At 51.3% G+C, this 22,037-nt stretch overlaps 1 protein-coding gene across 2 annotated transcripts in view; it reads left to right on the top strand.

Annotated features, from left to right (window-relative positions):
- Positions 1-224: 224 nt before the first annotated feature.
- POU2F2 (POU class 2 homeobox 2) overlaps positions 225-22,037 on the top strand; it is a 37,066-nt gene continuing 15,253 nt past the window's right edge. Inside the window, exons 1-5 of one of the 2 annotated variants that reach the window (XM_003799466.2) lie at positions 225-312; positions 9,684-9,749; positions 9,880-9,914; positions 10,050-10,106; positions 13,527-13,643. In XM_003799466.2, the coding sequence (XP_003799514.2) occupies positions 285-312; positions 9,684-9,749; positions 9,880-9,914; positions 10,050-10,106; positions 13,527-13,643 (303 nt within the window). In that variant the 5' untranslated portion in view covers positions 225-284. The remainder of the gene's footprint in view (positions 313-9,683; positions 9,750-9,879; positions 9,915-10,049; positions 10,107-13,526; positions 13,644-22,037) is intronic. The other variant, XM_023518995.1, reaches the window with a different exon arrangement.

Below are 22,037 nucleotides of genomic sequence, written 5' to 3'. Positions count from 1 at the left end.
ACCTTCCAGGCTGCTTTCCCGCTGTCTCACAAACCCACACCCTCTATCATGCGCACATGATCTGGGGTTCGCCAGGTTGCTGGCGTGGGTCTGCAGGCCTGGGTATTTTTCGCTTCTGAAGGGGGCGGACTCTTGCTCACTTCGGCAACACATACACTAAAATTGAAGGAGGCGGACCGGCCCTGTGGTTTCCTCCCTGGGTGACTTCCGGCAGGGAGGGATCAGCCCCCAGAGAGGCGGGGAGATGACACAGTTGTTCCCCCAGCCCTGGCGGGGCGGGCAGCATGGTTCACTCCAGCATGGGGGCTCCAGGTAAGGGGGCTGGTGCCTGTGCCACTGATCAGGAGGACAGGCTGCACATTTGGGTTTGTCCTGCTGTGTCACCTCTGCTGGCCCTCCCTGCCCCGCTCCCGTTTTTATTGTCCTTTCACTCTGTACTCTAGCAACTCCCCCTCTCCCATGTTGGGTCCACCTTCCCCAACTCCTCCTTGTCCTCCCCTTCCAAATCGCACACCAAAGCTTCCAGTGTCTTCTCCCCCTTCTTTGTTGTCTAAGGGAGGGAGGCATGAAGGCTATTGATCATGGGCCCTTATATGGAGAACCAGTGGGGTGGGTGACATGGGTGATGTTGGGTGGGGGCTGCAAAAGGGTTGGACACCAAGTTGCTGAACTTGGAGGGTGTCACTCTCCTTTTGAGTGTATGAGTCTGTGAGCATGTGTAGTAATTTTTAGTCCTCTGAGAGTGACTGCTGTGTACTTGGGTATGAGGCAGGGGAGGGGGCTGTTGTGTGTGGCATCCTGGGGGTAGCTTTGGCAATGAACTCTTGGCTCATTTCCTCACTTCATTTGCCTCAGATGTCACCTCCTCGGGGCAGTCTTCCCTGACCTCCCCATCCAAACTGGCACTGATCCTGTCACTCAGTCCTCTCAGCCTGCTTTATCTTTTCTTCATGGCACTTATCACCACTGGGAATGTCATTATGTGTGTGTTTGTGTACTTATTAAATGCCTCCTCCAGAAAATGTCAGTTGATAAGTGAACGTTGTACACCGGGCACTGGGCACCATTTGAGCTGATGTGTATTGTTTGCTAATTTAGTGCAATGTGTGTATCTCTGCATGGTGATAGTCATCACTCGGCAGTGTGAATGAGGTGGTGTGTGTGACATCCTTAGCACAGTGTGAGGGGCATGTGCACACTTGAACCTTCATGACTTGTGGGTGTGGGCATGATTGTGGGCGTGAGTCTCGGTTTGGCATGTGCCATCCTATGTGTGTCAGTGTGTGTGGGCATCCTACGACCCCCCCATCAATGTATATTCACTGGGCAGTTCTGTGCTGGGCGTTGGAAATACAACTGACAAAGACAGCTTCGAATCTGCTCTCCTGGAGCCCCCAGATCAATGGAGAAGACAGACCTATGACCAGTGACAGCGTAGAGTGGTCAGGTTTGGGATGGGGGCACAGGCAGAGGAACTGTGGGAGCCTAGAAGATGTGTGATTCAGTTGGTGGGGTGTCAGGGAGGGCTCCCTGGAGGAGGGGGACATCTGAGTGAGGATGTGAAAGATGAGGGGGTGTGAGCAAGGCAGAGGAGGTGGAGGGTGTTGGGGTGGAAGGAAGACTGTGTGCAGGACAGCATATGTGTATTTACTGCGGTGATTGTATGTCCCCACAGCAGGACTGAGAGATCCCAAGTATCTGCACATACATGGTGTCTGCTTTCCCCCTGACCTGTCCCTGTCTGGGGTTGAATGGGGATCTTGTACGTACTGGGCAGTAGATTTGACCCTTTACTTGGGATTTCTCCCAGAACAGCCCTGATGGGGCGGACTGGCCTGGTTTTCCTGCCTGTACATGAATACATTGTGTGGCCTTGAACAGATCACTTGCCTTGCCAGGTCCTGGGCTCCACACCAGGGTTCAGGGGTGGAAGATGAGGTGACTCTGGGTGTGTGTTTACATCTGTATGTATCTGTGTGTGTGTGTTTGTGTGTGACTCTGGGTATGTGAGTGTGTGCACATCTGTGGGTATCTGTGTGGGACTCTGGGTGTGAGTGTGCACACGGCTGCATGTATCTGTGTGTGGTATTGGGCCTCTCTGGGTATGAGAGTGTGTGTGTGTGAGACTCTGGGTGTGTGAATGTATGCGTGTCTGGGTGTGTCCATCTGGCTGGTTCGGCATGACTTGGTGTGATGTAAGTGCATGTGCATGGGCCTGTTGAGTGACTCTTAGGGTGTCTGTGTGTCACTCTGGGTGTGTAATTCCGGCGGCTGTGTGAGAGTGTATGTAAGTGCATGTGTGTGTACACACGTCCAGGTGTATGTTTTGCATATCCACCGTATATACCTGTGGCACCATGTCTGGGTGTCTTTATCTGCAAACCTGTGTATATCTCTGTCTGGAATCTGCATCCCTGCATCTTGTGTGTGTTGCCTGGGCCCCTGCCTGGATGTGGCTGTGGTGTGGGTGCTGGGTGGTAGCTCTTGTCAGAACAGCTGTGGGGCCACTGTTCTTGTTGTGTCTGCTGCCCGTATCTCCGTCCATCCCTCCCTCCTGACAGCTCAGAAGTGTTTGCTCCCTTGAGGCCACCCAGGGACAGCTGTGGGGCTGGGTGGGTGTGAGGTGCTGCTCCTGGGGCGGCCGGGACTGGGCCAGCTGGGCCCACAGAGGTTCCTGGCAGCACCGACCTGCCCACAGGGGCTCCCGGGCCATAGCCTTGATTGAGGCAGGTTGTGGAGTCAGGGGACCCAGGGGACAGGCCAAGTGGGGCCAGAGGGGTGAGGGGCAGTCCTTGGGCCCTCTATATTTAGCCCCATTTTCGGTAAGTGCTAACGAGAAGCTGGCCTAAGTCTGCTAAAACTGGCTGGGGGAAATGCAGAGGAGAAGTGAAAGTCCGGGGAGGGTGGGGAGGGGAAGGCAGAGGGGACCCAGAGCCCAGACCTAGGGCAGTTGGGCAAGTGAGTGTGACCTTAGGGCCTGGGCAGCCCTGGGTGGGTCTGTCCTGAGGATGGTGGTATTCAAGGGGCCACACAGCTCCAAAGAAGCCTGGTCTGGTTTTGTGTTGCTTTTCTCTACCAGTTTCTCTGAAAAGTTGTACACTGCCTGGGATTGCGGGTGGGAATGACCGTCAACAACCAACCAACTTTTCTGTGCAAATGGGGCTTTGAGAGGGGCTTCAAAAGGGGGCAGGGGCTGGAGCACATTAGAATCACCTGCAGGGCCTTTTAAAACTGGATGGCCAGGTCCCACCCTTACCATTGAAATCAGAGGGCCTGTCGGTGGAATAGGCACCATTATTTCTGTAAAGAGGTGGGCATTGGGCATCCCTGCCTGGACTGAGGCTGAGGCAGAGCCTTTTGACAGATCTTCCAAGCCCATGGTTGCCAGTGCCCTAGAGTCCCTGTTGAGAGGGGTGTCATTTGGTAGCTGGGTTCAGTGGCTCACACCTGTAATTCTGGGAGGCCAAGGCAGGGGGATTGCTTGAGCTCAGGAGTTTGAGTCCAGCCTGAGCAAAAGCGTGACCCTTTCTCTACTAAAAGTAGGAAAACTAACCAGGCTTTGTGGGGAACACCTGTAGTCTCAGATACTCAGCAGGGTGAGGCAGGAGGATCACTTGAGCCCCAGAGTTTGAGGTTGCTGTGAGCTAGGCTGATGCCATGGTACTCTAGCCTGGGTGACAGGGCAAGGCTCTTGTCTCAAAAAAAAAAAAAAGGCATTGTTTGGCTTTTGGTTTGTGGTGAAAATGGAACCCTATTCATCCTTGGTGGGAATGATTTGATTCTTTTCTCAGATGGAGCTCTGATGGCGAGGAGGAGGAAAGAGCAGTGGGGACCTGGGCCAAGAGCAGCCCTTGACCATTCACTGTGGCCCAAGCAAGCACGAGGTGGGGAGTGCACAGGCTAGTATGGGAGTGGTTGGGAGAATCAGGGAGAATAAAGGTAACTGAATAGTGGAAATTTTCCCTCAAATTGCTTCTGTCTGTCTAGCTGCTATTCCTGCAGAGGGAACCTTATTTAAAAGATTTATTTTTTATTATTCATTCATTTATTTATTTATTTATGCAGTTTTGGGCCGGGGCTAGATTTGAACCTGCCACCTCCAGTGTATGGGGCCAGCGCCCTACTCCTTTGAGCCACAGGCGCCACCCCTATTATTTTTTATTCTTTCGAGACAGTACCTCATTTTGTCACCCTTGGTAGAATGCAATGGTGTCATAGCTCGCAGCAACCTCAAACTGTTGGGCTCAAGTGATCCTCTTGCCTCAGCCTCCCAAGTAATTGAGACTATAGGCACTTGCTACAACGCCCAGCTATCTTTTAGATGTAGGGTCTTACTCTTGCTCAAGCTGGTCTTGAACTCCTGAACTCAAGAAATCCACCCACCTCAGCCTGCCTGAGTGCTAGAATGAAAGGTAAGAGCCACTGTGCCTGGCCTTACTGAAAGGGTTTAAATTGGGTTTGCTTGGGGATGGGGGTTAGGCTTGAGATGCTGGGTGGCAGCAGAGACGGGGGCTGTTAGACAGGATTGAGCCCTGGTCAGTAGGGGGATTCTCTCCCGCATTCATTCATTCTAAAGATATTGCCTGAGGCCTGTGCAGTGATGACTCCAGCCTGGGCCCTTGAGGAGCCCACAGTCAGGAGGTGGAGACAGGGCAACCCAGGGTGGTCAGAGTTGATGGAGGGTGGTACAGGGATAGGGGACCTCAGATAAGAGAGACACTGACCAACCAGGGGAGCCAGGGAGGACTTCCTCAGTGTTGAAGGAAGTGGGAGAGGAGCAAAGGCAGAGACTTAGGAAAGGGAGGTCAGAGCCTTGGGGCCACTACTGCCCACTGACCCTCATGTCCTCCGCTGGGCACTGTTGAGGTCCTACTGTCAGACCTGCTCTTGAGGAGTTCCTACTTTAATAGCAAACACATACAGGGGCCCAGCTGGCTGCAGTCAGCCCCTAGGACAGTGACAGGGGAGGTTCTGGGGCACGGGGAGAGAGCTGGGGCATTGGAGTGGTGGCTTCATAGCAGATGAAGCCTGTAATAGGTCTCAAATGAGGAGTAGGTGGTTGCCTGGTGGACAGTTGGGGAGCAATATTCCAGGCAGAGGGACTAGCCCACACCAAATTCTTGTAAAATGGCAATGTTTATTAAATGGCAGGGAGGCAGCAGGATGGGGCAGGAACTAGTGAGAGATAGAGAGGGGCCTGCGGGAGGGACGTCCAGAAAACAGTTATAACCTATTCTGGGAGGGTGATGCTAGGGACCCAGCAATGAGTCAAACTAGGACCGTCCCCTGGTCTGGTGGGGAAGGAACCTGGACATTGCAGATGGCCACAGCCCTGGGGGATGGAACAGCAGGGTGGTAGGGACCATGGGAGGTTGAATTTGTCTCCTAAGGCTGCCATAATAAAGTACCACAAACTGGATGGCTGAAACGACAGGAATTTGTTTCCTAGCAATTCTGGAGCCTTGAAATCAGAGACCAAGGTGTCAGCAAAAGTGGTTTTTTCAGAAGCCTCTGTCCTTAGCTCGTAGATGGCTGTCTTCTGTGTCTACTTACGGCCTTCCCCCATTCCTGTCTGTATCCTAATTCCCATTTCCTATAAGGATGCCAGTTAGATTGGATTAGGGCCCACCCTAACAACCTAATTTTACCTTAACTACTTTTTGAAGACCCTATCTCCAGATGGTTATATTCTGAGATATCAGGGCTTAGGACTTCAACATATGATTTGGTGGGGGAGCAAAAATCAGCCCATAGCAGAGACCATGAATGAGTGTGACCTTTCTGGGGTGGAGGTGAGGACAGAGGCTACCCTGATGTATGGGCAGCAGAGGTGTCACCACCTAGGCAGAGAGTTAAAGCCTACAAGCCCTGGACTCCCCACCAAGCAGAACCTTTAAGCCAGTGGTTCTCAACCTTCCTAATCCCGCGGCCTTTTAATACAGTTCTTGTGGGTCGCGACCCACAGGTTGAGAACCACTGCTGTAAGCAGAGGGAAATGCTTGACAGGACAGGGTTGAAGGGCAGGGTGCGTGAATGGCAAGAGAGAAGAAGTGGAGGGTGACGGACCACACCCAGAAGCCCAGGCCTGGATGTTTCTTGAGGAGATGGGGAGCCATGGAAGGGTGTAGAGCCAGGGAGAGCTGGGTGTCGGAAGAATTGCCCTGGGGCAGTGTGGAGCCCAGTGGAAGGGGGGACCCTGGGGGAGGCTGGGGCTATAGTTTTAGGGACACTAGGAGCGAGGAGATTAGAGCTGGGGTGGGATAGTGGTGGCCTGGAGTAGGATTAAGTTAGAGGTTAAGTTAGAGCTAGGATCAGGCAGGATTCCTGCCTTTACTGACCCCGAGCCAGCCACAGCACCAGCTCCCTTTCTGTCTTTCTGTATCTGTTATGATCATAACCATTTAGTGCCCCATCCCCAGTGCCTGGAAATAGGACCTGAGCACTAGTAGCATACTGGGCACCTACTCGCACCTTCCACCCTCAGAAGCCTGTGCTTTAATAATACAAGATGGCTTTTTTAAAAATAGCTTTTAAATATTTTTCTTTTGGTTAAAACATAATGTATTTATAGTAAAGTGCTCAAATTTTAAGTATAGATCTTTTTTTTCCTATGGATAGGCTGATCTTTTTTTTTTTTTTTTTTTTGGCTGGGGCCGGGTTTGAACCCGCCACCTCTAGTATATGGGACAGGCACCCCACTCCTTTGAGCCACAGGTGCCACCCTGATCTTTTTTTTTTTCCTTTTCTTTTTAAACTCTGAGATTCTGTTGCCCGGAGTAGAGTGCCGTCACCTCATGGCTCACAGCAACCTCAAACTTCTGGGCTCAAGCAATCCTCTTACCTTAGTCTCCCGAGAAGCTGGGGCTATAGGTGCCAACCACAATGCCAGCTAGTTTTTCTATTTTTATTTATTTCTTTATTTATTTTTGAGACAAAGTCTTACTATGTCACCCTTGGTAGAGTGCTGTGGTGTCACAGTTCATAGCAACCTCTAACTCTTAGGCTTAAGTGATTCTCTTGCCTCAGCCTCCCAAGTAGCTGGAACTACAGGCACCCATCACAAAGCCTGGCCACTTTTTTTTTTGCTGTTGTTGTCCTCGTTGTTTAGCAGGCCCGGGTTGGGTTCGAACCCACCAGCCCTGGTGCAGTAGCCGACACCCTAACCACTGAGCACAGGCGCCAAGCCATAATTTTTCATTTTTAAAGACAGGGTCTTGCTCTTGCTCTTGCTCAAGGGGATGATCCACCAGCCTCTGCCTCCCAAAGGGCTGGGATCACAGGTGGGAGCCCCCAGCCCTGGATTTTTGCATATGTATAGGCCTCTGTAACTACCTGACAGATCCTTTCTGGCCATTCAGCCCTTCCAACCTTCCCAGGCACCACCCCCTAAAGGTACTCCCTAATCTGGCCTTGATCATCTGATGTCAGTCTGTCTGTTTTGAACTTTTTGCAATTGGAGTCATCACTGTTTCTGCCTTTGTGTTTGGCTTCTTTCACTCAGGCTCAGATTCAGCAATGCAGATGAAGCAGGACTTTATTCTTTTTCGTTAGTTATATGGACATACCATGCTTTGTTTATCCTTTCACCTGCTGATGGGCCCTTGGGTTGTCTCCAGTTTGGGGCTATTGTGAAAAGCTTTGGAAAGTTTATGCCCATGCCCTTTGGTGGGCAGTGTGCTGTATGTCTTGGGTGGATGCCTAGGAGTGGACGTGCTATGTTGTAGGCAGGGGGCATCTCTGCAGTTTGCTGAATTATGCTGTATCACATGACCAGTAACACATGACCTGACTTTTCATTTTTATTTTATTTTATTTTTTTTTGAGACAGAGTCTCACTGTGTCACCCTCGGTAGAGTACTGTGGCATCACAGCTCACAGCAACTTCAAACTCTTGGGCTTAAACGATTCTCTTGCCTCTGCCTCCCAAGTAGCTGGGACTACAGAAACTCACCACAACGTCCAGCTATTTTTTGTTGCAGTTGTCATTGTTGGCCTGAACCAGATTCAAACCTACCAACTTCGGTGTAAGTGGCTGGCACCATAACTGCTGTGCTATGGGTGCCAAGCCATGACCTGACTTTTAAATTTCAGACACAGGCAATGATTCATGTCAAGTAGTCCCCCAATTGCAAAATTCTTGAAGTTGCTGAACTCTTCCCATCCCTCACTTTAGCTGGCCTTTTTTTTTTGGCAGTTTGTGGCCGGGGTTGGGTTTGAACCCGCCACCTCCGGCATATGGGGTTGGCACCTTACTCCTTTGAGCCACAGGCGCTGCCCAGCCTTTAAATATCTTCTGGAGTTGGAAAGCTCCCTCTGGTAGGGTTGGAGTCATGGTTTAGGTGGGATTTCAGAGTGAGTTGTGGAGGAGAGTTTAGGATCAGAGGCAGAGTTATGAATAAGGTCTCAGGAAAATTGGGAATCAAGGTCAGATGAAGGCCTTGGACCATCTGGGTGCAAACTGGGATTCAGGATGAGTAAGGGGAACTAAGAACAGGTCAGGTGAAGCCCACATTTGTGCTGGGGTTTAAGATCAGGAAGGATTGAAGTTGGTATCAGGATGAGCTTGGATTGGGGCACTTTTGGAGATGAAATAGGTAGGAGTCAGGACTGGGGGCCATAGGACTGAAGTGGTGCTGAGCCCTGGAGTCACAAAGATGATTTAGGGCACCTTTGCTGTCTTACTGTGGTCTTGGGAAGGTGATGTCCCTTCTCAGAGCCTCAGTTTCCTCCTCTGTAAAATGGGGTAATATTAGTACCAACCGCTAATGTGAGCTCTGAGTCACAACCTAGCTCTGTGTGTGGTATTGGCGAGCACTCGCCTCTCCATGATCAGTGTCAGAGTGTTTTGAGGACAGGCGTTTGTCCCCTGGTTTATGTGCCCTTACCAGCTTGCTGCTTGCCACCTTTCCTTGGCTACCTCCTTTCATTTTCTGTGTCTAGAGGACGATAGAAAGCGGCTGTACTGCAGACGCAGATGTGACAGTGTGGCTGGGGTTCAAGGCTGAAGTCTGGGGTGAGATCTAGGGTTTGACTGGAGGACAAGATCAGGGACAGGGTCGGCTGTGGTTGGGGTCAGAGAGGATCCAGGTGGGGCTGCTTGGCCTGTGCCCGTACGAGCGGGAAGGCCAGGTGAGAGTGAGCTGTGGATGAGAAAGTGGTGGGCTGGGGAGAGGGCCGGAGGATGGCTGAATCACACCGGAGATCTGACAGCCCCCTCCTTTGAGGATGCTGCTGCCCCATCACATGTCCCAGGCCCCACTCAGAGTGGAAAACATGTCTCACCCGAAACCTGTGGGGCAGGACGCCTGTGGAGGAGGCTCAAGGTCGCACTCGCTCCTCTGGAACATCACCAGCCTCCTCCTGGGCAGCTGACACTTTCTTGTGACCACCTTCTACCTCCTGCCCTGCCTCGGGGCCTCCTGGTGGGTGACACCCACTGTGCCACTTTCTGGAGGGGTGAAAGGATAATGCAAGATCCCTCAGGGCCTGAGGGTCCCCTCTTGTCCTGCCAGAGGCTCAGATCAGAGGACAGGTCTCTCTCTCTTTCTCTCTAGTCTCTCAGGCGACACTTCCAAGTGGCGGGGGATGGAGAATTTGGGGAAAGGCTGGGGTGTGGCAGAGGGGCCCAATAGCTCTCCTGGCTTTCCCTCTCTCACTCCATTTCCATCCCTTTCTGTCCCCAGAAATAAGAATGTCTAAGCCCCTGGAGGCCGAGAAGCAAGGTCTGGACTCCCCGTCAGAGCACACAGGTGGGTGGGAGGGGAACAGGGGCAGGGGTTACTGTGGGCAGGGGCAGAGGGGCAGGTGGGAAGGCAGCAGGGAGGGGACAGGTGTGGTGGAGGTGGCTGATGACAACAAATCCTTTCCTTCTCTTTGCAGACACTGAAAGAAATGGACCAGACACTAATCATCAGGTCAGGAGGGAGCAGTCACATAGGGGGCAGGAGAGGGAGGAGGGAGTGGACGGGGTCAGTGCTGGGAGGGCTGGTGGGTCAGAAGCTGTTCCATTGCACTATTCTCAATCCCCTGCACCTACTTTTTCTTTTCAGAACCCCCAGAGTAAGACCTCTCCGTTCTCCGTGTCCCCAACTGCCCCCAGCACCAAGGTAGGCACCTGTTGAAACAGCCAGGGAAAGGGGTGGTACTAGGGAGAGGGTCCTTGGCAGGCCTGAGAGAGCACCAAGCCCTGGTACCTTGGTGACAAGGCTCCTCCTGCCCCTTCTCACCCTTCAGCTCCCGCCTCAAGCCTGTGACTCACTCAGGCTCCTTCCCCTTCCCTAGGGGGTGGGGGTGGCCAGGGAAATCCCCCCCACAGCCCCAGGGTGATGAACAACAGGAAGCCAAGGGCCCCACCCCCATCCCGACTTCCCTGACCCAGCAGGGGCCTGCACCACCCCCTGTCCCCCAACACACACACATGTAGGGGCCAGCCTAGGTGAGGGTGATTGGCAGACCCTGTGAGGGCAGCCGTGGGGATGCGGGAGCAGAGGATGATGGAGAGGCCAGAAGCTGTCAGGCATACAAATTCCAGATCCAGATGGGTCCCCTGCTAGGCACTTCTGGGCTTCCGGGGGTTTCTTGGGCTCAGGTCCACACCCTCCAGCCTGATTGGGGCAGCAGACAGGCCCAGAGGCTTGAAGGGCAGCACTGATGATAGGGGCAGAGAAGGCAAGAGCTAGACCCTGACCCTGACTCTGACCGGTGGTGGCTGAGGAGTGGGGTGAGAGGCCAAGAACTACTCCCCACCCTGGAGCAACCTTGCTCTGTGACCATGAGAAAGTCACTTCCCCTCTCTGGGCTTCTTAGTTTCCTCTTCTCTAACATTAGTTGGGGGGGAGGGGGCAGTCAGGTTGGAGGGCCTCGGAGGTCTGGAAATCTGGTGTGCACCGATGCTAAGTGCTTTGTGACCAAGTGCTTTGTGAGCAGGTGTCTAAAACTCTTCTGTCCTAAGAGCTTTGACCAGGGCCTTGGGAAGAAGGGCTTGGGTCTTGACCTCCTCGACCCTCTGACCACAGGCTTGGTCCTGGCCTCAGCCCTGAGTGGAGCACGCATCCCTAGGTCCTGCATCAGCTGAATCGGATCTTTCCAGGTTTCCTCGCCCCTGCAGGAGAAACTGGAAAGATTCTCTTGGGGAAGCCAGTGGGGCCAAGGGAATGAAGGTTTCTTTCTCCCCTTCCCAGACTTGGGCTCCTTGTACACCTCGCCTGTTTCTCGGCCTTTCCCTCTCAGCCTCTCTCTGTCGGTCTTTCCCTAACCCTAACTGCCGTGATTCATGGGCTCCCACTGAGGTCTCAGATGCATCCTCACACCACTGTGTGTGATTATTTACATAATGATTTCGCTAATCGGCTCAATTTAAAAAAACACTTTATTATGGAAAATGTGAAACAGATACAAAAATAGAGAAAGATATAATGAAAATAAACCCCCAGGTACCCATCAATCAGCTTCAACAATTACCCACTCCTGAACTGGCTCGCTTTTTCAACAGCTTCAATAAATGTTTTTTAAATGGAAATTTCATGAATGGAAAACCAGAATCACTTGCCATGGAAATAAATACAATGATTATTAAAATTTGCCCAGAGTCTCTTATGTGCTGAAGAGACTAGACCTGAGGCCTGTTCTCCGTTTATTAAAAGAAGAAATTAGCCAATATTGGACAGATGTTAAAGACATCCTAGCACCAAACCAGAACTTTCTTAAGATAACTAACTAGAAAAAATGCAAAAGCACCAAAAAAGGAATAGTGATCTTGCCCAGCCATTCATTGTTGTTTTTTAAAAACTTTATATTCAAATATGACACACATCAAAACACAGACCCTCAGTGTATGATGCTGTGAATTTTCACAAACTGAGCACACCTATGTCACCAGCACCAGATTAAGAAGCAGAGCACCACTAGCCTTCCAGAGGTCCTTACTTCCCCTGCCAGGGATAGCCATTGCCTTGGCTTGTAAGACACAGTGTCATTTCACACTGCATCCCTGTAGCTCTTAATCTTTCTGAGATTTTTGTCCCATAATTTGGTACATGCTACTCACTATCTGTTATTTGGCCTGTCCCTGGCCTCTGTTCTCTGTCTGCATTCCAAATGCTACCCCTTTGCCAACCTGCTGTGTCACCTTGCAAAATTGCTTTCCCTCTCTGGACCTTCTTTTCCAAAATGGTGTTGGGATTTTATGCCAGCGGATGATCCCAATGTCTGCCCTGAGGCAGGCAGAGACTTTGTGATCCATTAAGCCTTGCTTCATTGCAACTCTGAACTCCTGGGCTCAAGTTATCCTACTGCCTCAGCCTCCTGAGTAGCTGGGCTACAGCTGTGCCGAAACACCTAGCTTGGTATCTGGCTTTTCATCTAGGAGAGGAAGGAGGCCAGGATGGCTCTGTGCCAGTCTATTCTATGGATATGATGCAATCTGAGTCCACACCATCCTCAGAGAGATGCAGAGGGGCTCGGCAGACCTCTGGGGCAGAGGCTGAAACCTTGTAGCACCTGGGCCACATCTGGCCTGGACATAGCACAGGACACATGCTATGCTTTGCTTGTCCTGTCAGGGTTTTTGTTTTAGACTTTGAAATGAGGGCCAGGTGTAGTGGCTCACACTTCTAATCCTAGCACTCTGGGAGGCTGACGTGGGTGGATTGCTAGAGCTCAGGAGTTGGAGACCAGACTGAGCAAGAGTGAGACCCCCGTCACTACTAAAAATAGAAAAACTAGCCAGGCATAGTGGCAGGTGCCTTTAGGCCCAGCTACTTGGGAGGCTGAGGCAGGAGGATTGTGTGAGCCCAAGAGTTTGAGGTTGCTATGAGCTACAACCCCATGGCACTCTACCCAAGGTGAGAGAGTGAGACTCTATCCCCCTCAAAATAAAAAAAATAAAAATAGACTTTGAAATGAGAGACTAGTAAGATATCCCATCTCCATCTACCCTGTCCCTATCACCCTTTTGTGCTATCTGCCTGTTTTTATAAGCATTTGAGTTTATGGCCTGGGTTCCAAGGTGGTGATTTTAATACCTTAAGACCTTTTCTTCCAATCACAGCCTGTCAGCCAGCTCCCCAGGACCCCACAGCTCACCTTGTCCCAACCCATTGACAAATGGAGTAAGACTCCATCTTGCTGACACAGATGAGAGTATAAGGCCGAAAACCCCCTTATTTGATCTCCCAGGTGCCTAGTGGCTATTATTTTCCATTTTGCAGTTGGGGAAACTGACTCCCAGAAGGGAAAAAGCACTTTGCAAAGGTGACCTAAGCTGTAGAGAGTTTGGAAGCAGATAGTACGTCAGCCCTGTCTGATTGATTAGGAAGCTGGGGACAGAGGAGTGATCTGAGGTTTCCAGCTGGTCAGTGCAGAGCCTCGAGCCTCAGCCTCACCTCTGTAACCCAGTTTGCTCCTCCTGTGCCAGCCTGAGGCTGCCATCGCCACACACATGCCCTCTCTTTGGTTTGCAGGTGGGCATTCTCTCTGGCCTCCACTTAACATTCTGGGGTCCCGGACCCTGCCTCTCTCCTCCCCAGATCAAGGCTGAAGACCCCAGTGGTGACTCAGCCCCTGCAGCACCCCCACCCCCTCAGCCGGCTCAGCCTCATCTGCCCCAGGCCCAACTCATGTTGACAGGCAGCCAGCTCGCTGGGGTAAGTACATGGGAAGGCCGGGGATGGGGGGTGCAAACCAGCCGCCTCCCGTCTGTTGCAGGCTAGTGGATGAGGTATCCCTCCAAGGCCATGGCCACTCTCTCACACCTGCCTCTTGCCCTCCTGCCCTCCAGGAAGACTTGTCTCTTCTCCTGCTTGGCTCAGGCACTAATACCTCTCTGCCTTCTCTGCTCCTCCCCAACTCCCTGCTCTGGCCTCTGCTGCCCTCCACCCACCGCCCCACAGCTCACGGCGCTGATGCCGGCTCAGCAGCAGCTCCTCCTGCAGCAAGCGCAGGCCCAGCTCTTGGCCGCCGCCGTGCAGCAGTCCAACGCCGCCGCTGCTGCCGCCGCCGCCTCCTCCTCCGCCTCCTCTTCCTCCTCTTCCTCTGCCTCCTCCTCGACCTCGCAGCCCCCAGCCTCCTCTGGGGGAGGTGACCTGCCACCACAGCCTGCCAGCCAGCCCCCTGGGACCCCACAGCTCACCTTGTCCCAACCCATCCAGCTCACAGCACAGGTAAGGATGGCCACTGGGATCACATTCCCTCCAGCATAGGACATGCAAAAGCAGTGGGTGTCCCTGAGGGACTGCTATTGTTCCAGCCACCCTGGAAGCCTTAGGAGATGTTGCCATACCATCTTACAGAGGGGACAGAATTGGGCAGTGCCCCACATGCTAACCCTCCACCTGATGGAGCGTGGAGGAAGGCTTTCCATACATCTCATGAAGGTTTTCAGGGCCTCCTAGGAGGTTGACGTCATTTTCCTCAACTTATAGGTGAGGAAAGCACAGGTCACCCCTGTGAACAGTAACTGTGTGGGTACAAAAAAAGGGTTGAGAATCAGAATTAGTGCCCCATGTCATACTCCCTGGCTCATCCAAGAAGATGGTCCTTTCAGAAAAGGTGTACATTTGGGTTAGATGTGTATTCATTTAAAAAAAAATAGAAAGAGGGTCCGTGATGCATGAATTAGGAAGTGCTACACCCTCTCTCTCTGCTCTGGAGTTGTCTCATGTACAGTTCACTGTAAATGAGTGTCTGTCTTAGTTTCCCAGGGCTGCCATGACAAAGTATCACAAACAGAGTGTCTTAAAATAACAGGAATGTCTCAGACCACAGTTCCAAAATCCAGGTGTTACAGGGCTGCACTCTTTCTCTGAAGACAGGAGAAGAGAGTCCGCCTGGGCTGCCTCCAGGTTCTGGTGGTGCTGGCGATCCTTGGCGTTCCATGGTTTGTCAATGAGTCACTCGGATCTCTGCCTCTGTCATCACATGGCCATCTTCTGTGTATGTGTCTGTCTGTGTATTCAGATTTTCCTTTCTTGGAGGGATACAGCCATTGGATTAGGGCCCACCATAATGACCCCATTTTAACTTGATTACATCTACAAAGATCTATTTCTGGATAAGTTCATGTTTACAGGTACTAGGGGTTAGGACTTCCAGATGTCTTGGGGGACACAATCCAACCCATATTCAGTGGCTGGTAGATTTCCTACAAGGATACCCAGAGAGTGCAGAGGAGGCGCTAAGGAGCCTTCCCCTTTAGAGAGGCCGCTCTCTCCAGCCCACTCCCATCCGCACATGCTCACATCACCCATTTGTGCTGCTTGTCCGGGCTGGATTCGAACCCACCACCTTAGGTGTATGTGGCTGGCGCCTTAGCTGCTTGAGCCACAGGCTCCCAGCCAGCTTGTGTGGGGTTTTTTAAATTTAATTTTTTTTCACTCTGTCGCCCTGGGTAGAGTGCCATGTGGTCATAGCTCACAGCAACCTCAAACTCTTGAGCTTCAGCAATCTTCTTACCTCAGCCTCTTGAGTAGATGGGACTACAGGTGCCCACTACAACACCTGTCTAGTTTTTTTATTTTTAGTACAGACAGGGTCTCACTTTTGCTCAGGCTGGTCTTGAATGCCTGAGCTCAGGTGATCCACCTGCCTTGGCCTCCTGGAATGCTAGGGTTACAAGCATGAGTCACTATGCTGGGCTGTTCGTCTGGTTTCAATAAGCATTTGAATCTGTGGCAGTGTGATCTTCTAAGGTGGTGAAGCTCCTGAGAAGTCCTACAGCAAAGAAACCCATTTAACTTCCCTTAGCCTAGAGTTTCCTGCAATGGCTGCTTCACAGATGGCTTTTCTCTGTGTCCACTCTCTTCCACAGAACACCTGGTGGCAGATGTGGTCTACCTAGCCTCTACAGGGCTGTTCTCTCGACAGAGTCCAACCCACCAGATGGGCCCATTTCATTACTGAGCAATGCTCCCATTTAGGATTTTCCTTAACCCTGAGCTGACTCCTACCTCCTTAGAACTTCCTACCAGCAGGCCTGACACCACGGAGACAGAGTAATCTGGGCCCACTGGTCCATGATGGTCCTTCCAGAAGCAGCCTCCCAACACCTGGCTCTCCACAGTAGCCGTAACTATAGTCTGTTGGGTGCTGCTTTTGTTCTGGGCACTATGCCAATGGTGAACTCTTTGAAACCACAAGTCCTCCAAGCTGATGCTTGGAGCGGCAGACTGACCTGCCCCCAGGTCATGCCATGAGCAGGATTGGCAGAGCTATCCTGTGAGCCCAGGACTCTAATCACATGATCTGTGGCTGCTGCCTTCAGCCATCCTTCATGGAATGTGGTTTCCAGCTCTTCCCACCCCCAACTCTGGTTACCAGAGATGCCCTCGGTAGGTGTAGCATGCAGGCCCTTTAGGGAGCAAGGCCAAGGGTTGAGGCACCTCACAGAGGTGTGGCTCTTTCTCATCTCACTGCTCCTGCTCTCATTTTCCTTTGCACTTCAAGGTCTGCTCCCTTCTTTTACCTGGACAACTCCTCTTCATCTGTTAAGGCCCAGCTGGAGAGTCCATACCTCTAAGAAGTTGTGATGATTTCCTTCTCTCAAGCTGTGCCTGGATATACCCAAGGAAATACCAATTCAAGGAACAGAGAGACTAGAGGGAGGCAGGAGGGACAGGGCAGCCTAGTGCAGGCCCAGCCAGGCCGGTACCCAACTGGGCAGCAAACACTCCTGTTACTACACACTTAGAACCACCTTTCCCAGCTCGCCAGGGACCCTAGCAGCAGCAGGCTGACCCTCTGTTACCTGCTGTCCAGCCCAGACCTTGATTGTCAAGGTCTCCTTAATCCCCTCCCTGCAAAGTCCTTTCCTCTTGCTCCTTCCTTCCCAGCTTCCCTCAGCTCTTCATCTTTCCCGGTCTGTCCTCAGCAAGTGCAAAGCCCAGCCAAGTTCGTTTTCTGGGAATTCCTTATTCCAGGCTGAGTTGCCCTGTGATATCATTTCCCCAATAGCACCTCCTCTGTGTCAGGCCCCATGCAGGGCCCGGGCTGCAGTGGGAACCAGCTCCTCCTGCCCCAGCTGTCAGCTGCGGCCCTTCCTGGCCCCTGGGCTTGAACAGCTCCCCTGCAGCTTCTTGTGCTTCTCAGCTCGGCTGGGGTGGTCATTTCACAGACATTTCCCAGCCTTCTGCACTTCAGGCCCTGGCAGGAAAGCCAAAGACTTAAGAGTGAATCACAGCACTGCCCAGCCCCACCCCTCAGGGGCTCCCTGTCTTGTAGTAGAACAGGCACATCTATGAACCACTAAGAAATGTTTCACTTGAAAAATACTAAGAAGCCTGGGATAGAAAGTCAAAAGCCTTCAGAAACTCTATCACTTTAAAATTGTATAAAGTACTAAGGAAAAGTCCCCCTTCTATCCCTCTGATGTCAGCTTCTGAAGTAATGCCAGTTAAACAGTTTGGAAGGATCCTTCCCTGCAATTTCCTGGCTTGTACAGATGAAGGGGCGATTATAATACAGTTTCATAATTTGTCTGTCCATTGCTCGGCGCAGTGCCTTCCACCGAGGGGGCCATGTGGATGTTTACTGGATCAATGAGGGATGTTTTGCTGCAGTTTTTCAATCAAAGGAAGGGAAGACATCTCTCCAGGGGAGTATTTCAGAATGTCTGGGGTAGGCATAGGCATTGATTGAAAACTTACGTTAACAGTTAAAACATCATTTTGTATTAGAGCGTAGGAAAAAAAAATCCCTATTTTCGTAATAGGTCCATGAAAAATAAAGCTTGACAAAATCTGTTTAGGCTAGGAGGACCTAGTGAATAAAGGTTTCCGGGAGGAAGCTACTGGATATGATGCAAATGTGGGAAAAGAAGTGTGAGCCTGTGTCTGAGGGAATCAGGAAGGCTTTGGGGAGGAGGCGGGATCTGAAGTAGGGGGAGATGAGGAGGCGTTTTCCCAGAACGGGCTTCCAGGCAGTGGGATGGCAAGTGCAAAGGGAGAAAGCAGAGGCAGTTGGGGGTGGGGGAGCAGGTAGCGGGAGAGGGAAGGACATGTGGGGAGGGTGTAGGGGTCAGGCAAAGCCCAGGTCTAGGTGCCTGAAGAGTACAGAGAATATTTGGCTCACACCACTGAAAAGGTCTGGCCTGGAATATCAAGCCCAACTCCAGGGGTCTTTCTCCCTGTTCCATGCTGGGACAGGCAAAATGGATGCCAGCCTTTCCAGACTTGTAGCTGTCCTGCCCAGAGAGATAAAAACACATCCACAGGGCAGTGCCTGTGGCTCAGTGAGTAGGGCACCAGCCCCATATACCAAGGGTGGTGGGTTTAAACCGGCCCCCAGCCAAACTGCAACAAAAAAAATAGCCGGGCGTTGTGGTAGGTACCTGTAGTCTGAGCTACTTGGGAGGCTGAAGCAAGAGAATCGCCTAAGCCCAAGAGTTGGAGGTTGCTGTGAGCTGTGATGCCTTGTAACTCTACTGAGGGTAATAAAGTGAGACTCTGTCTCTACAAAAAGAAAAAAAAAAAAAACAACACATCCACAGGCCAGGTTTGAGTCAATGCCGGTGAATCCTGAGAAGGCGGGGTCAGCCCTACCTAGGCCGCATGACCTGTGTGTGTGGGGGTGGGGGGGGAATAAGCCCCCAAAAGGGATGGGTCCTATTGCTTGAAGAGAGAGTAGTGGTTACCAGGCCAATCCAAACTGCCCACCTGGGATCTGCTATTGCTTGTCTATCCTGGAATTGTGGCCCGAGGTAGCATGTGATGAAATAATATAATCCATACATAAGTTGGATGGGTCTCTGTTTCATGGTTATCTGCCCCACTGCCAGGGCATAGGGGGCTCCATTTGGTAGGGCCAATCTCTGGGAGACAGGATGCAGAGAAGAGCCCACACTTGAGAATGGCCACCTCCCCCATCCTCCACCCCTATCTTTCAAGCTTCCCCGAGTAGAATGACAGGAATCATAATCATTCATTCATTCAACTGAAATTTATTGAGCATCTTTTTTTATGCCAGGTGCCCATCCATGGCCTGAGGGAACAGCTGTGAACAAGGTGGAGGTGGCTGCCCTTGAGGACTGTGTATTCTAGTAGGGAGACCAAGAGTAAACAAACAAACTAGCAAAACAAGACAGTTTCAGAGTTAGCATAATGAAGAAAATGAAACAGAGCAGTGTCAGCAAGGGAGGAGGCCACTTGTACAGTGGTTAGGAAAGGTTCACTGAGAAGGTGACCTTTCAGAGCTGAGGGCTGAAAGAGTCAGTCATGAAAGAAACCAGGGGAAGAGCATTTCAGGAAGAGGGAACAGTACATGCAAAGGTCCTGGGGTGGAAACCAGCTTAACTTGTTCAGGACAGAGGAAGGTGGTATGGCTGAGCCCAGCAGGTGAGGGGCAAACATGTGTAGGAGGTGAGGCAGGAAGACATGGAGTTTGCAGGGTCTCATAGGCCAGTGCAAGGGGCTGGGAAGCTGTTGGAGCGTTTTAAATAGGGAGGTGACGTGACCTGATTGACCATATTAGCAAGCTCCTCTCACCACTGCCATGGGAGAATGGACTTCCAGGATGGGAGTAGAAACGAGCCCAGAAGGAAGTCCTTGCAGGCACCCAGGTGGGAGAGGAGGGTGGCTTGAACCAGGAGGATGATGATGGAGTCCTGGATGCTATTTTGTATGGACTGGGTTCATATGTCAAGGATGACGCCTAAGATTTTGGCTTCAGGGCTCGGTGCCTATGGCTCAAGGGGCTAAGGCCCCAGCCACATACACCTAAAGGTGGCGGGTTCAAATCCAGCCCAGGCCCACCAAACAACAACGATGGCTGCAACCAAAAAATAGCCAGGCGTTGTGGCAGGCACCTGTGGTCCCAGCTACTTGGGAGGCTGAGGCAGGAGACTCGCTTGAGCCCAGGAGTTGGAGGTTGCTGTGAGCTGTGAAGCCACAGCACTCTACCCAGGGGAATAGCTTGAGGCTCTGTCTCGAAAAAAAAAAAAAAAAGATTTTGGCTTCAGCAACTGGATGGTGATGAGCTGGTCTCCTGAGTTGGGGAATAGAGGGGAGAGCAGGGTGTTTTGGAAAGCTGGGGTAGGAAACCAGGAATTTCATATTGGATCTGTTAGGGTTTGAAGAGGCTGTTAATTACCGAAGTGGAGACACCAAGTAGGCAGATATATATTTGAGGCTAAAGTTCAGCTGAATGTCCAGGGGCCAGAAGTTGTGAGCCGTCAGGAGAACTGACTCCTTAGCCACATTGTGTTTCCACCCTCAAGGGCTCACAGTTGAGTGGGGAGACATGAGGGGGCAGCAGAAGCAAATGCTGATCTTTGAAGGTATGCTGTGATTTCCAAATATTACTCAGGCCCAAAGGCACTGAGTGAAAATCAGCCATTATATAATCTTCATTTTTTTTTGAGACGGAGTCTCACTATGTCACCCTCAGTAGAGTGCTATGGTGTCACAGCTCACAGCAACCTCAAACTTGGGCTTAAGCAATTCTCTTGCCTCAGTGTCCCAAATAGCTGGGACTACAGGTGCCCACCACAACACCTGGCAATTTTTTTGTTGCAGCTGTCATTGTTGTTTAGCTGGCCCGGGTCGAGTTCAAGCCTACCACCCTCAGTGTATGTGGCTGATGCTGTAACCACTGTGCTACGGGTGCCAAGCCTCCCATTTTATTTATTTATTTATTGAGAAAGAGTCTCACTCAGTCACCTTGGGGTTAAGTACTATGGTGTTATAGCTCACAGCAACCTCAAACTCTCGGGCTCAAGTGATTCTCTTGCCTCAGCCTCCTGAGTAACTGAGACTACTCTTGCTCGGGCTGATCTTGAAATCCTGAGCTCAGGCGATCCATCCACCTCGCCCTCCCAGAATGCTAGGATTACAGGCACGAGCCACCACCCCTGGTTATAACCCCCATTTTATAGATAAGAAAACTGAGGTCCTGAGAAAGAAATGACTCAGTAATAATAACTACCATTTCTGGAGGACCAATTAGGTGAATGGGAACCCAGCATTCTACATGCATTGTTGCATTGACTTCCTTTCACAGCTCTATGTGGTAAGAATTACTGCATCACCTAGGAAATTGAGGCTTAGAGAGTGTAAGGAACTGCTCACAGTCTTGGGGGGTATAAGAGGCAGTTAGGGTTCTGGCATCTCCAAAGCCCAGGTCTTTCCATGGCGCCTTGCATCATCATCCTGTACAGTTAAGGAGGCCCAGCCTCAGAAGAGGGAGGCTTCCCCCAGGTCACACAGCAAGAATCAGCTAAGAGAGATTCTAAGCTGGAAGGGCCCCTTGCAGCCCTCTGTTCTAATCTCCCCCTGCAGTGTTGCACTCCCGCGCCAATGCCACCAGGTGGGGATTTCCCCCAAGTGGCTTCTTTGACAGGAGCTCACTGCCTTCTGAGGCAGCACGTTCCAGTGCTGGACAGACTGACACTGCTTCCAGTGTCAGGAAGCCTGTCTTCAGTTTTTCTTAAGTTTTATTTTATTTCTAATGGACAAACAATAAGTGCCTGTACTTACGGAGTACAGTGTGGTGTTTCCACACATGTATACATCGTGGAATGGTCAGGTGGTGCCCGTAGCTCAGTGAGTAGAGCGCTGGCCACATACACCAAGGCTGGTGGGTTGGAGCCCGGCCCAGGCCAGCTAAACAACAATGACAACTGCAGCCAAAAAATAGCTGGGCATTGTAGTGGGCTCCTGTGGTCCCAGCTGCTTGGGAGGCTGAGGCAGGAGAATCGCTTAAGTCTGAGAGTTTGAGGTTCCTGTGAGCTGTGATGCCACAGCACTCTACCGAGGGTGACATAATGAGACTCTGCCTCAAAAAAATAAAAAACAAACCACTGTGGAATGGTCAAATCAGACTAATTGGCATACCCATCTCAAATATTTATCATTTATTTGTGGTGAAAACATTTAAAATCCTCTCTTTTAGCTATTTAGAAATATATATTATTTATCAATTAGCATCACTAGATCACCAGGACTTAATCCTCCCATCTAACTGAAACTTTGTACCCCTTGACCAAAGTCTCCCCTTCGGCTGCCCGTATCCCCTTCTCATTTTGAACACAGTCAATCAGAATATAATTT

The sequence above is a fragment of the Otolemur garnettii genome, unplaced genomic scaffold (assembly GCF_000181295.1).
Source record: "Otolemur garnettii isolate 467f Iridium unplaced genomic scaffold, OtoGar3 scaffold00152, whole genome shotgun sequence".
Lineage (NCBI taxonomy): Eukaryota > Metazoa > Chordata > Mammalia > Primates > Galagidae > Otolemur > Otolemur garnettii.
This window is presented reverse-complemented; position numbering and strand designations above follow the sequence as displayed.